General features: G+C 53.2%; 1 protein-coding gene across 5 annotated transcripts; it reads right to left on the bottom strand.

The window, feature by feature from the left end:
* Positions 1 to 1,361: 1,361 nt before the first annotated feature.
* On the bottom strand, positions 1,362 to 14,878 carry FNDC4 (fibronectin type III domain containing 4). 5 transcript variants are annotated; one of them, XM_040553770.1, is made up of 7 exons: positions 14,659 to 14,784; positions 10,109 to 10,202; positions 9,448 to 9,563; positions 8,713 to 8,917; positions 7,770 to 7,859; positions 6,303 to 6,436; positions 1,362 to 3,062 (listed from the first exon to the last, which is right to left on the bottom strand). In XM_040553770.1, the coding sequence occupies exons 2-7, from the start codon at positions 10,134 to 10,136 to the stop codon at positions 3,030 to 3,032; spliced, it is 606 nt and encodes a 201-aa protein (XP_040409704.1). In that variant the 5' UTR covers positions 10,137 to 10,202; positions 14,659 to 14,784; the 3' UTR covers positions 1,362 to 3,029. The 5 variants fall into 5 exon arrangements, with proteins under 5 accessions (XP_040409704.1, XP_040409698.1, XP_040409699.1 ...); XM_040553764.1 differs by lacking the exon at positions 10,109 to 10,202 and having other exon boundaries at positions 8,713 to 8,983; positions 14,659 to 14,878; XM_040553765.1 differs by lacking the exon at positions 10,109 to 10,202 and having other exon boundaries at positions 1,362 to 3,059; positions 8,713 to 8,983; positions 14,659 to 14,878.
* Between the last annotated feature and the right edge of the window lie 384 nt (positions 14,879 to 15,262).

The raw sequence follows: 15,262 nt of genomic DNA, 5'->3' as shown, positions 1-15,262 counted from the left end.
CTTGCTATCTGGGAAGAATCTGGTCCAGGCTGTGCTGGACTGGAGCATCTTGGGCACCAGTGAATGTCATCTGCACAACAGGAGCTGACAGCTGATCCTGCCTGAGGCCAGGGAGGACACAAGCCCCATGTATGCTAGCAGGTCTCAACCTCTCCCACCTCTGTGCTTGCTCTGTTTCAGGATGCTCTTGCCCTGCTGCACGCTTGTCTATGGTCTGGAGAAATGGGCAAGTCACACACTCAGTTTCCTTCCCCAGATAGAGCAGGGGAGGCTGCAGCCAGCAGGATGCCTGGTTTCTCTGGCATGCACTAAGTTTGCAGCTGCTTCCCAGCTGTGGACCTTGCTCCTGGGCTGCTGTCACATCGCAGTGCATGTCCCCTTCTAAGGCTGGTGACACTGGCAGACTGAGCAGGGACTTACTGCCTGCAGCCTGAGGTGGCGGAGCTGTTTTCCCAGTATGTGCTTTAAGCAGGTGCTGTGGGGAAGGTTTGTAGTGGTGCACTGGGGAGGATTGAGTCCATGCACACTTTTTTTTTTTCCCCCACTTCCAGTCTTGCATGTTTGAATCCTAGTCTCATGCCTTTCTTCCCACAGCTGAGGCTACGGGGCAATTTGTAGCCATTATTGGGGTCATTAGGGCGAGTGGGTTGTTGTCAGGTCCTTATCTTTCAGCACCGAGGGATGGCTGACCTGTTGGTATTGTGGATTTAACAGCCCTTGAAGTGGCTTCCTGCCCTGTGCTGAACCTTTGCTTGGCATCTACACAATCCTGCAATGCTAGCACATGCTGATTGTTTCAATGACCCTCTGCTCACCCTGTGAATAACTTTTCTTCACCATCTCCTGCCACCTGGGAGGGCAGTGGGCTCTACCCTGCTGTCAGGTAGCTGGTTTTTTTTTTTTTTTTGGGGGGGGGGGGATTCCCCCACCTCCTTGACTCTGCTGCAGTCATGCTGCTTTGGTTCTTTCTGTGCACTTCATCTGTTTAAAGAACTCAAGTTAGTAGGTGTGTGTCCACTCTGAGCCTCCAGAATTGCATAAACACTTTCCAGGGCATCAGAGATTTTAAAAACATTTGTGTTTTCCTAATGTACTTTTTTTTTTTTACGTACTTCTCTAACGAAAAGGTAGCTGGCAAAGCAGTATGGCTTGTCCAGCACAGCAGCACTTGGCCCTCACTACCATGGTGCTTTTGCTCTTCAGGTATCCCTCTCCTCACCTGCCTGGGGAGCAGCACAGTCCTCTCCTGCCAGTAGCCTGCTGGGATCTGGCATCATCTTCCTTTTCCTGGCCCTGCACATGCACACACACGCATACACACATGCACAGACCTGAAATGGTGCAGGGACAATGCTGTAACCTTTGAGCCAGGATGCTTTTATTGAAAAGACCCTGCCACAGGAAGTTGCTTACCCTGTCCCTTCCCAGTCTAGTCCTGCAGCAGGAGCTGAGCAGCACCTGGAATGAAGAGTCCTGAAAGTGCTTTGCTGGAAGGTTTATTCCTGGAAGACGCTGGATCCTGTGATGCTTGAGTCCAGGGCTGCAGAGCCAGCACCCCAGCTCAGTGACCAGCCACAGAACAGAGCATGGAGGGAAGTGCAGCAGCCAGGGCACCAGCTACCCCTGTGGCAGTGTGGCTCATCATGTCACTCTGTTCCCCCTGCCTCTGGCAAGAGGGCATAGCTGGGCCAGGCCTCAGCCTCGGACACAAAGTAATGTAGATACCCAGTAACAGACTTCTGCTTGCAGGCACCAGGAAACAAACAGTCCAGATACTATCTGTTAACCAGCCCTAAGATGGTTAACAACTCACACCATCTTCAGTTGAATGAGAGGTCTACCATTTGTGGGTATTCATGGCCAAACCTTCCTAACAGGTCTGTGTGGCACCAGCCAGTTTGGTGCAGGCCATGGGGCTAGCTCCAGAAGAGGGAATATCAGCAGTGACCACACACTTGCAGGACAGAAGCCAGGAGCGGGATGTGACACTGTTGAAGCTAAGGTTGTCCCCAGAGTGGTGATGAGCTCTGCAGCACACAGCCTGCCAAAACAGCTGAGACCAGGCTAGGGCTCGCCATGTTATCCATGGAGCACACACGGCATTGCTCACAGTGAGCCCTGCTAGGGAAATGGCAAAGCCACAGCTGTGCACTGGCCCTGCCTGTTCCCATAGCTTTGTGAGGCTCACTGCACCCCACAGGATTGCACCAACTGGCACTCTGCCCTGGCTGCACATTCTGCAGCCCAACCACACACTGTGGCAGCACTAGCTCCTCATGCTCTCATTTGAGTTTTCATGCACTGCAGCAGGGAGAGGCATGGGAAGCCCCTGCACTGCAGTGATGGGGTGCAGTGAAGCCTGTCCTCCATCAGGGATCCCCTTGTCAGCTGTACTAAGTGTGCCCAGCCCCACAGACAGACCCTCCCAACACCTCTCCATGACTTCCCAAACCCTGCTGCCACCTCTCTATGACTTCCCTGGCAGCATGGTGGCCACCTGCACTGCCGCATCCCCTCAGTCTTGGGGCCAAAAGGGGAGTAGCTCCTGCACCCCCCACCCCACCCCCAGGCTGACACAGCAGCTGAGAGCAAGGTCTGCCCCAGGATATCTCCTGGGCAGGAGTCTGGTGCCACCTGGCTGCACCCAGGCCATTGGCCAAGCCAAAGCACAGGGATGCTGCCTCTCCTCAGGGCTGTGAGCAGGAGGGGACACCAGCCCCTCTGCTTCCCCAGGCTTGCTCCCCTGGGGTAATGGTGTGCCCCCAACCTGTTGCTCAGCTCCGCACTCCACAGTGGCGGGGAAGCGGGGCCTGGCATGCGGGACGGGCAGAGCCGTGTGCTGCATGCACAGCTGGGAGCCGGCTCCATGCATGTCCCTGGACAGGTGCCCTCGGGAAAGCGTAAGTTCGGATACGCAGATCTTCGCATGCAGAGTTCCAGGCTGGGTGCCTGGTGCTGCCTCTTCTTCCAAGGCCTGTATTGGCTCTGGCAGGATGCCCAGGACCCCCGACGCAGAGCTGGTGCTGCACTTACACCTCAATTATATTGACAGAGGGAGACTTCTATGGGAGAAAAAAAATGCTTTAAGGCCCTGCTTTGCTAAGAACCTGAGATGCAGACCCCATGGCAGAACCCCCACCCTCCCATGGCAGGCACCAAGACCAGCACACCTCTTCTGCAAAAGGGGTGCCAGCTGAGCTGTCTGATATGGGCTGAGGTGTGGGTGTGCTGCAGCAGAGACCTGCCTTCAGTGTCTCCCTAAGGAGACCAATGGAACTAACCCTTAAGCCCCGCCTATTTGCATTAATCTCTCCTGACAGAAGGTTCAGGTAGTTCAGCTGCATTAGCTGCTGCCTCACTCCAAGTAAGTCCCATCAGCCACACCACACTTGCCTCCCCAGGAAGCCTTTCTGATCACTGCTGTGCCCTAGTACCCCCAGGAGAACCAGGCACCCAGCCTCACACTCTTCAGCCTCCAGGGTTTGCAGATGTCTGGTGACTTCTGTCTGGTTCCTAGTCATGTGTACTAGATTTACCTGGTCTCACCTTTGGCCAGCAGCAGGTCCCATTTCAAGCTGGCTAGAACTGGCTCTTACCTAACATGGGGCAGCTTCTGGACACTTCTCACAAGAAGCCAACCCCACTACCAAAACCTTGCCATGGAAATTTCAGTACATCCAATTCAATATGGTGTGGAGGTTCTTAGCAGCCCATTGTTAAACCACCACCCCATGCTACAACTGCGGCCCTTGGAGAGAAGGTAGATACAGGGCTCACAGCAGAAAAGGTACGTGAGGGTGTGGGAGGACACCTGCCATGGGCAGAGAATCCACAAAGCATGGCATGACGAGTGGAGGAACAGATAAGGCCAGCTTATGTCAAGCTGTCTCACTGTTATGCCCTGCAACAGCTCTGGAGTGTGACAAGGGAACTAAAGGCTACCTGTAGTGGGGTGGATTTTTTTCAAAAACTGTTGCAAGCATGAACAGACACCTTCCTTCACACTGAAAGGACTGTGCTTACTGAATAGCACAGCAGATATGTGCATTCAGAGAAACCACTGGGAAGGGATGGAGTCATACTTGTATGTGATTTGTAGCGCAGCCCTTACCCATTGAAGTAAGGGGAAGAAGGTGAATGTCCCCATGACTATACTTTGTAACAGGGACATCAAGAGCTGCATTACTGTGCAGACCTGTGACTAGCGGCGTTCTCCAGGGGTCGGTGCTGGGTCCAGTCCTGTTCAACATCTTCATCGACGACCTTGATGAGGGAATAGTGTCTGCCCTCAGCAAGTACGCCGATGACACAAAGCTGGGAGGAGTGGCTGACACGCCAGAAGGCTGTGCTGCCATTCAGCGAGACCTGGACAGGCTGGAGAGCTGGGCAGGAAGAAACCAAATGAAGTTTAACAAGAGCAAGTGTAGAGTCCTGCACCTGGGAAGGAACAACTGCACGTATCAGTACAGGCTCGGGGATGACCTGCTGGAGAGGAGCTCTGTGGAGAAGGACCTGGGGGTCCTGGTGGACGACAGGTTGGCCATGACCCAGCAGCGTGCCCTGGTGGCCAAGAAGGCCAATGGGATCCTGGCATGCATTAAAAGGAGCATGGCCAGCAGGTCAAGGGAGGTGATCCTCCCCCTCTATTCTGCCCTGGTCAGGCCTCACCTGGAGTACTGTGTCCAGTTCTGGGCTTCCCAGTACAAAAAAGACAGGGGTCTCCTGGAAAGAGTCCAGCGGAGGGCCACAAAGATGATACGGGGCCTGGAACATCTCCTCTGTGAGGAAATGCTGAGAGACCTGGGTATGTTCAGCCTTGAGAAGAGAAGACCGAGAGGGGATATTACCAATGTTTATAAATACCTGAAGTGTGGGAGACAGAGGGATTTGGCCAACCTCTTTTCAGTGGTTTGTGGGGACAGCACAAGGGGCAATGGTGACAAAATGGATCACGGGAAGTTCTGCACCAACATGCGAAACACCTTCTTCACGGTGAGGGTGACAGAGCACTGGAACAGGCTGCCCAGGGAGGCTGTGGAGTCTCCTTCTCTGGAGATATTCAAGGCCCGTCTGGACGCCTACCTGGGCAGCCTGCTCTAAGGAACCTGCTTTGGCAGGGGGTTTGGACCCGATGTTCTCTTGCGGTCCCTTCCCACCCCTACAATTCTGTGATTGTCTGCTACTTTACAGCAGCTTGACCATGAAGCCAGGAGTGGAAGCAAATGCAGAGCATAATGATGTCACTGCTTTTTCTTTCCTATACATTGTTCCCAGCTTTGTAATTAAGGATTGTGAGGATAAACTTGCAGTGTTATCACTTGCAAGCATCCCAAGAATACAGTGAATTCAAAAAGACACCGTGAGGTGCTTCAGCCCTGCACACGCGATGAAATTAGCAAACAACAAGAATGGGCTTGTGCACCTGCTTTTGAAGCCCTGTATGAGTAGGGTGAGTCTGGAGCAGAAATCCAATAGGAAGGATATTTTTGGCAAGGAGTAATCAGGAAGCTGGTAAACCTGAAGGAGCAGAGAAAACTGGGCCTTTGAAGTCCAAACAGGAAGTTTCTGCCCTGGCATCCCCTGGAAACCAATGATATATAAAAGCAGAGGGGCTGGTAGGCACCATGGTGAATGGAGTTCATACCATGGACAGAGGATGCAAATGAGACCCATGGGAAAAACCTAATGCAAGGTCCCATTAGAACACAAGTATCAGGGTTATAAATCAGTCTTTGCTGAGTAACAAAGAAGGGTCAGGTGCTAAGGGAACAGCCACATGAAAGTCCTGGTCCATCCCCATCCACAGCCTGGCACAGTACCTCCATCAGGGTGAGGAAGGAGCTCTGGAGTCTTTCTCATGAATGACCTGTGTGGTGATGGCCTGGAGCAGGCCCTGGAGAAGGCTGAAAGCTAGCAGAGAGAGACTAGTGTAGGAATTTTAAGAAAGCTGATCAGTTCAGCTGCCTTTTGCTTGAACAGGCAGGACCTGGACCTCTCTATAGGATGCAGAAGAGGTGTAGCTTCAGAGTGACATGGTGATGGGGCAAGGCACTGGCAAGAGGACAGATAACATTCTGCAATATGGGAGCCATCCCAACTGACGTATCCTCCCATCTCTACTGGTGTTTCTCCTGCAGTCACCCATGGGGCATACAGACTGTCCCAGAGAGGCCAGGGCTCAATGCAGTCCTCAGTTTTTAGAGTGAGAGCATGAGCTGGGGTCTTTCTGTTTCTGGAGAGAGTGAGAACCTGTCCAGGCACTAAGACACAGCAGATATCAAATGCCAGCCCTCCCCACTCACCTTGCTCCGCAGCAGCCCTCCAGTTGGTCTCTCTGGTGTGCTGTGCTCTGAGGATGGCTTTGTCTTCTCCTTGTTGTTGTTGGAATCGTTGTCCTTGATGATGTCATACTGTCTGCAGAACAGGGCGATCACCGCTGCAGAAAGAGGAGGGATGAAAGACTCCCTCGCATTGGCTGCCTTCTGCCTCCTCTCCCCATGACATTACAGCTGGAGAGCAGTCAGGACCAAGGCACCCCAGGGTGCTGGTCACCCACAACCTCCACCTCTTCCCGCTTGGACTGCTATTCCAGAAAACTCAGCAAGTGTGGCCAGGCCAATCTCCTTGGGCAGACAAGGCAAAGATGCAGCTGAAACTATCAGGGCGCACATGAGGTATGTGAGGTGTTCAGTGCTCAGCCATAAGCATGACTCAGTGCTCTGTGGCCAAAGGCTGATGTTGAGGCACTCTGAGAGGGACAGCCCCTTAGGTCAGTGAGCAGCTGAGTGTGCTGAGTGCCTCCAGCAAGGCACTGAAGTTACTGGCCTGATGCTTGCAGTCCTCACAAAAGCCAGCCCTTGGCTTTTTCTTGCCCTGCAACCTGTGGATCACTCTGTCAGGGTTCTACAGCACCTTGTGCACTGCATGCCCCACATCTTATGACCATCAACACAGGACTTTGGAGCAATGCTTTGAACTGTAATCATTAAATGTGTTGGACACATTCAAACTACAGGGTGTTATCACAGCCACCTGGATCTGATTTATCACTGTTGGTACTCTGATACAACAATCTGCATGAGGTGTGCAGTTAGCAGCAGCCATCTTGTATTTTCTTTCAGTGCACTAGAAGAGTGTTCAAGGCCAGGACGAGGAGAGATTCCTGCAAGATGCCACTTAAAAATCCTCCCTTACTGGGAAGAGGGTAGGGGACAAATGATTTCCCATTCACAACAGCTCTGTGTGATGTGTCAGGAGCCTCCTGTTTTATCCGAGGCTTCCTTGCTCCCAGGGCAGCCTGCTGTTTCCTGGGGCACTGGCTTTAATTGGTTGCTGTACAGAAATAGCTCACAAATGTTACAGTTTTAGTAGACTGAGGCACAGCTACTACCAGCCAGTGGAGCAATATTATCACAACGATATCAAACAAGATAGATTAAGGCCCAAGTTACACAATAGTTAATGTCAACTGTGATGCTCCCACACCATAATTCTGTATTGCTTGGGTCCCACATCGTCTCCTGCTCTTCCAGGACAGCAGGCAGGCTAACCAGCCCACATGCTTCAGGCCATCATTGGTCAGCAGTGGCTGTTGTTCCTTCTTTCACCTCACTGGCTCAAGCTCCTACAGAGGCTCAATGGACTTGTTAGGAAGGAGGATGCCAGGACCATTGCCAATATTCCTCTGCACTTTCCAATCCCCATCCTCTCTGCACACCCTAGACTATGCCTCTGTTACACCCTGCCAGAACATTGCTTGCAGCACTCACCTGCCCACATGAGAAGCACAGCCACAATGATGATAATTTCGCCTGTCTGCAGTTGCCTGTTTTTGTCCAGCCCTTCCATGGTGATGTCACCTGTGGAGAAGAGCATCCAGGCAGCAGGCAGCAGTCACCCTCCTACCAGACCCTACCTCAGGACCATCAACAGTCAAGGATCTGAGAAGGAGCAACAGAGAGAGGCCCACATTCCCCTGACAAACAGGCATGGGATGACATCTTGACTGGGGAGAAGACATGCAACCTGTGGCTTTCCTGTGTCAGACAAAGCATTCTTGCTGCTAAATACGGTCAGGGAGTCTAAAAGCTTGTGTGTGTTCAAATAGGGACTACACAATGCATGTGAGAGAAGCCCACTAAGGTTACTCTCTATGTAGGGACCAGGGCTGCTTAGGAAGGCCCTGAGCTGAAAACAAAAGTCCTGAGGAAAGTATCTCATCTGCTTGCCCTGTTACCCACTCATGGCTAGTGCTGGAGAGAGTCCAGGCCTGATGGACCCACCCTGTGCATCATCTCTCTTGGATTAATGGCCAACATTTAGGCAATCCCAAGGCAAAAGGCACAACATGGGTATGAAGAGGAAAGGAGACTATGGGGTTCTCGTATTTGTCCTTTGGTAGCTTGCAGGCTGGTAGATCTGAGAGACAATTCAATATTTACTTCCTATGGGCAGCAGTTTGTATGTACTAGCTTGCTTAGCTGAACAGGTTGCCAAGATCTAGGACAGGAGGGCTATAAAGCATTGTTTGGGCTTTCACCATGGTCATGGTGAACACAACGGCAGCCTGTATGACCCTGTGCATCCCAGGCAGCTGGCTACCCAGGTCAGAACTTCACTCACTGGTTGCTGAATCCCTGCCTGTGTGCTGTGGAGACCTCCAGGTCTGCCCCCACCAGTGGCACGTGGGCAAACTGGAAGGAGCTGCCTCACCTTGGTTGGAGCTGTTGGAGGGGAGGCGGTCGGTCTCCTTCAGGGTCCGGAAGTGGACACGCTTACTGGCCTGACTTTCCCCATACAGGCCAATACTCTGCACCTGGATGATGTAATCAGCATCTTCTGCCAAGTCCCACAGCACGCAGGCCCGGTTGGTGGTGTTCACCTCCCGGATGAAGCGCTGCATCTGTCCATCTTGCCGCTGCCAGAGTGAAGAGCTGTCATCCCCAGGAGGCTGTTCCCAGCTGCACCACACACAGGCCCCCATCTGCAAGGCCGTGCTGGGCACAGTGCCCTTGCTCCTTCCTTCCAATCATACACCCCTGGGATGGGCCAGACTGGCTAGCACCTTGCTACACAGCATCCCTGCATGGCCAAAGAGCCAAGTGCCTCCCTGGAAAACTCACCACTACCTGGGGCTGTGGAGGTGGAGCAAGGCAAGCAAGGAAGGGTTATCTCGTGGCTGGAGCACTGTCCTCATCCAAAGAAATCGCAGAGAAGCCACTGGAGGGATAGCCACTCCACAATGCAGCCCACAGTCTGCTGTGCCCCTCCCCACCACCCCCGGCATAGATGGCTTAGACAGGGAACCCCAGCAAAGGTTGCTCAACAGTGGAGGTGTTCTCAGGCATGTGCCAGAAGAGCTCCAAACTGCAGCAAAAGGGCTGACAGGAGCATGCTGGTAAATCAGTGAGAATAGTCCCCAGACTACTGGGAACAAAGCCTGGATACCTGCTGTAAGATGGCGTAGCCGATGACCACATCTCCTTCTGGAACATCCCAGGAGACTGTGGCAGAGTTCGCCTTCAGCTGTGTCACAGTCACATTGACAGGGGACGGTGGCCTGTCTGGGTGAGCCAGGGAGGGACCAAGGCAAAGCACATGAAAGAGGCAAAAAAAGATCTCTCAGAAAAGGCACCTAGCCCCGCACTCCACCATGAGGATCTTCTTCAACAGCTGCCCATTGCAGCATGCTGATCAGGGCTACAGGGAGCAGTTCCTCCCTTGAATCTTTCCCCAGAAGAGGAGGGTCATGTCAGGTCAACAAGACTGAGTCCCACAACACACACACTGCACAGTGCTCCCTGGGCTAGTGGGCAGCTGCCCACTGCGTAGGGGGTGCAGCACAGAGCCACTCCTGTGCAGCTACCCCTCTATGGCACCTACTGGCTTTGTCAGTCATTGCTCATTGTCCAGGTCTCCTCTCTACCTGGCTATTGGTGAGAAATGTGCTCACTGGTCACCCCACCCTCTGCACTGCACTACAGTGGGAAAAGAGGACAGGCTTGTGAGGCATCTGACTGGCTCTTCTCTAAAGGGCTTTCTTGCAGTGGCAGACACAGCCCATTGCTTGTATTACATGTTCCATGTAAAAGAAATTAGCAGTGCTGGCCTGTGCTGCCAGACCCAGCACAGGACATGAAGGGACTCTGGTAGGCTCCTTCTACCTTGCAGACATCATGATGGGAAATGCATGAAGGCCTGTCCTGAGCAAAAAATTATTACAGAATAGTTTAAGAGACTGTTATAGCAATTTAACCAGATCCCGCAGATCAAAATTAAATGAAAGGAAAGGCCTCTGTAGACTGTCGCAGAGCACTGCAGATACTCTGCCATCAGAGGGGACAATGGCATTCACATCAGCTTTTCATGAGGGCATCTGCTTGCAGATCTGAGGTACCTTCAGGGCTGAGCAGGACACTGCTGCTCAGATTTTCATCTGCTGGAAAGCTTACTGCATTCAGCTTCAGCAGCAGCAAAAAGCAGGGCTGCCTGACACAACATGCTGCTGCTCAGCCCAGACACAGAGTAGTTTCTTGGCAGTTAAGTCTCGTGTTTTTGTAGGGTTCAGAGTTCAAACAAATCTTACATTAATGCAGTTCTTGAACCAAGACTGTGATAGTGAAATGAGGTTTCTCCAAGCTCTGGGACTGCTCTGTGGATGTGCACATCACAAATGCCTGGCACACCATCCAGAACTGCGTAGGAAGCAGCACAGACACAGTATTTATATATCAACTGTGACAGAAAAATGGGACAGCTTGGAATAAACACACTATGGAACTCAATCTGGCCATCTCATCTGCCTGGCATTACTCCCTGCTCTAAGCTGGGGAGGAGGGCCCAGTGCAGAGGGCAGAGCTAACTTTCCCGGCAATGCAATGCCATCAGCTCTAAAGCCGATAACAACACTTAACTATTGCTGTTCTTCGTAAAGCTGGTCTGATTGACCCATGGGGCTGCACCATTACTACTTTGAGATTTCATAGCACTAAGAAGAACATGGCAGAATCCTACAAAGGTAGGCAGACTTGCACACATAGACAAATTCTGTCTAGAAATTAAATACATGAGTGTGTAAGAAAGACACTGAAGCTGCTGTTCCTGTGTCTTCTCTACCTGTAAACAAGACAGCATCCTTCTACAAGCTGCTTGTGTAGTACAGGTTCAATGCTGTGACTTACACAGGTAAAAAAAGAGCCCCAGGGGGGACTTGGAAACAGGAGAAAAAGACCACCATAACAACACCAACAAAAAACGTAGGAGTGACTAGGAAAGGTCATTTTTTGCAGGTCAACCACTGAAATGCATTCATTCACATTTGAATATATCTGGCTCCTGGGCAGATCTAACCAGGAAAATCGTGATTACCACTCTGAAAGATGCAGGATTATGGTCTGTCAAGGACAACTAAGACAGCCAGGACAGTCACACACAGAGCCCAGAAAACAATTTCCCAGAGAGACACTGGGAGCAAGTGCCTCCCTAGCAGAAGCCTGCTGCATTACCAGGAGGTATAATCACAGGAGACAACGCAAATGAGGGCATCATAGTATTCTGTGTCTTCTCATCAGAACAGGAGGCTGACAAACAGGAAAGGCTTTAAAGACTCCCCTGAATATCCTTTATCCCATGAAAGCGTGTCTCCTTAGAGTTTTGTCAGTGGGGATCCTGTTCATCACTCTACCCTGTGGGAGGGAGTCTCTAAGCCATGTGTTTGTCTGCACACTCTGGTCTCCCAGGAGCCAAAAGCAAAACAGGCTGAATAGAGCTGCAGTCCTGAGACATACATAGCCCACTGACTGAGGCATGTGTGTCCTGTGCACACAAGGGCTGAGCTCACCACAGATGGGCTCTGTTTTCTGGTCCAGCCATGACCACTGTGCAAGTGTTGTACAACTAACAGCTAAATTGCAGACAGCACCCTGTCAGCCAGCAAGGCTCACGAGGGGGAATGGAGGGACAGGTGCTGATCTCTTCTTTCTAGTCACCACTGATAGAACAGCATGAAGCTGTGTCAAGGGAGGTACAGATCAGGAAAAGGTTCTTCGATGAGAGGGTGGTTGGGCACTGGAACAGACCCCCCAGGGAAGTGGCCATGGCGCCAAACCTGTTGAAGTTCAAGAAGCATTTGGAAGCTCTCAGACATATGGTTTAATTATTACTCAGTCTTGTGTAGATCCAGGAGTTGGACTCAATGATCCTTCTGGGTACCTTCCAACTCAGGACATTCTATGATTCTATGAAGTTCTACCTAGACAGAGCTTAAACAGGCCCTTTGTTGGGACTTTCTCTTACTGGTAGCAGCAGGGTGTCCCGGGGGGATACCACCCTTGTGTCAAACTGCAAAGGGAGTACACCCAAAGCCAGAATGCCCTGCTGTAATTCCCAGAACCAGTCCCCATATGCTCAAAAGGGAGACAGGGGAGGGCAAGAGACATACAGGCATGGCAGAGCCACAGTGCACGTGGCTAGTCAGTGCTTCAGACCTCATGCATTGCAAACACGCTGAGTGCAGGCTCCAGGTAAGTGGACCTGAACCTGTGTGACAATGAGATCTGAAGGCGTCCAGGCTGCAGTTCTTCATTGGAAAAATCCATGTCACTTAGTCATTTCATAGTTCAGCAAACTGTAGAGAAGACATTACAAGCACGTGGGATTTGCACATCTAGCAGAAAGAGAGAGGACAAGAAGTTTCAGAAGCTGAAACTACAGAAAGTCACCCTGGAAATAGAGGACAATGATTAACCCCAAGGATATACAAGATAACTTAATGAAAGTCATTAGGACAAGACCTCCAAAGGACAGCCTGCACCACAGGAAGTTTGCATGTGATCACCACATGAAGCCCATGTTCTCCTGTCTGCTCTACAGCTGAGGTCAGAGCAGTCTCATACCAGAGCTTCTGCCATGAAGATCTGCGAGTACGAGGACTCAAAAAATATATATATTCTGATACCGACTACTAAAAAAATTTCTGTAAAGCCAAGATCCTCCAACACTCTGCTGGGTTCTTTAGGAAAAAGCATGCCACAGTTAAGCCCTGAACAATGCATTAATTGCTAATGATTCTGCATCATTTATAAGTTATTCAGCTTCACTTTTGATTAAAGTCATATTCAGAATTAGGCACCACCTCAGAAAGAATAATCACTACCTTATGGCCTGGTGCCCTCTTTTCTACTGACAGTACAGCAGTGCATTCCTTTCAGGCCTGCTGAAGAGGTGGGAAGAATTGCTCCTGTGCACTGGAGTTGGCAGCACTGCAGACTGAGGTTGGGAAGCAGTGAGGGCTGACCCGTGGACAGCTGAGCACTCAGCTAGCTCTGCTACACAGCTTGCCTCTGTAGGTCAGAGAAAGGGTTGGACAGATGCCCTGCAAGAGTGGCATTGACAGAGGTGGCTCTGCACAGGGATGGGGCACAGGCCCACTGGCATTTTCCCATCTTGCTCTGACTCCGGAGAGGAGGAACTCACCTGCACCTGAGCCACTGCCCTTGGGACTGCTGCTCAAGGGCACACAGATGTTTGTCCAACTTATCTGTGCAGCAGGGAAGTAAGCATCAGACTGCACAACTAAAAATAAGTGCTTCCTTTTAAACAACCACTGACTGCATTTCTACCTGAATCCAGCAGGCCACGTAGTTCATATTGTGCAAGGAGACTGCCAAGGGACACAAGGCCAAGTACAGAATAAAGCAGTCCAGTTCCGCCATGGCAGGTTATCAGAACACGTCTGATACTGGCAATTTACTGCATCACTAATGTGACAAGAGGTGAATAGATATCAGAAGGCTGCCACTGACACAGGTTATTCAGATGAGTCAAAGGAAGAAAGGACAGAGGTACCTTGGGTACAGACATACCTCAGTCTCTGAGCAAACACCAGCCTAGAGAAAGCAAGTCAGCAAGGCATGAAGGCATGCTGCAATGTGAAACACCGGGATGTCTGTCAGAGACCAGCTTGTGGACCATTGTACAGCACTGGAGCATCCCTGCCCTTGCACGTTCATTCTCTCAGGACCCAGAGCTCACTGGTGAGCGGCACAGATGGGAAACATGGACGCTCTCCTCTACTGGGGAACAAGGAGGGGCTGCGTTCCCCGACAGCCCAGCCCAGAAGTGGCAGGCTTCTCAAGCCAAAGCCACAGCCGGCAACTCCAGGCGCCTGGGGTACGGCAGAGCCTAGCGTCACGTTAAGGGAGGGCAGCACCGCCACACAATCTCATCCCGGTCCCACGGGGATGCAACACGACTGAAGGCACGGATGTCTTAGAGACCACGACACCCCGGGGCAGGGCGCAGCCCCAGCGGGGCTGTCCCGGGGGCCACGGGCTGCCCGGGCCAAGCCCCTCGGGCCGCGGCCAAGGCCATGCGGGGCCGCCCTGCCACGCGCGCCCCGTGCCGGGCAGGACAGGGAAAGCCAGTCCCGAGGGGGAGAGGCCGGCGGGAGGGGGCTGGCGCACGGCGTCCCGGGCTGGGGCCGGGAGAGGGGCAGGGCGGACACACGGGACGGCGCCCGGCACTGGCGAGCGCCAGCCCCCGCCCGCCGCCGGCGGCACCGTGCGGGCACCGCGGCAGCGAGCGGTGTTCTGCGCGGCCCGGCCCGGCCCGGCCCGGCCCGGCCCCCGCCGCCCCTCCGGGCGCCCCGGCGGCACTTACTGGCTCGCACCAAGCAGAGGTCGCAGCTGAAGAGCACGAGGACGGGGTTCAGGTACGCCGAGAAATGGGCCATGGCGGCGGGGCCGACGCAGGAGCGCCCGGGACTGCGGCCCTGGCCCGGGCAGCAGCCCTGGCACCGGCCCGGCTCCCTGCGCCGGGGGACGGAGCGGGGCCGAGCCCCGGCCGCAGCGCGGGGGGGCGGGACGGCCGCCCGGTCCTCCCCCGGTCCAGCTCCGCCCAGCGCACCCGCCCCCGAGCGGCACCGCAGCGACCGCCGGCGCCGCCCCGAGCCGTACCCCGAAACCGCCGGCGCCGCCCCCGAAACGGGCGTGCGCCCCCGTGCAGTATCCCCATCCCTGCTAGTGCTGCCTCCCCTCATAACCACCAGCGGCGCCGCCTGCGTCGTTCCCCAGCAACCACCAGTGCCGGCCCCTTATGCCATACCCCTAGTAATCACCACTTCCAGCCCTCCCTGTGCTGTGCCCCCAGTAATACCCAGTGCCAACCCTCCCCAGTACGACACCCACCGGTAACTGGCACTGGTGCACCCTCTCCATAGCATTTTCACCCTGCCCTCCTGGCACTGCTGGCAGTGCCCCAGAGA

Source organism: Cygnus olor, chromosome 3, assembly GCF_009769625.2.
Source record: "Cygnus olor isolate bCygOlo1 chromosome 3, bCygOlo1.pri.v2, whole genome shotgun sequence".
Taxonomy (NCBI): domain Eukaryota; kingdom Metazoa; phylum Chordata; class Aves; order Anseriformes; family Anatidae; genus Cygnus; species Cygnus olor.
This window is presented reverse-complemented; position numbering and strand designations above follow the sequence as displayed.

Coding starts and splice junctions, on each gene's coding strand:
- FNDC4 (XM_040553764.1), bottom strand. CDS start 14,731: ATGGCCCATTTCTCGGCGTACCTGAACCCCGTCCTCGTGCTCTTCAGC. Junction 7,860..8,712: donor CTCCAACAGCTCCAACCAAG/GTGAGGCAGCTC, acceptor TCTTCTCCACAG/GTGACATCACCATGGAAGGG. Junction 3,063..6,302: donor GAGGGCTGCTGCGGAGCAAG/GTGAGTGGGGAG, acceptor TTTCTCCCATAG/AAGTCTCCCTCTGTCAATAT.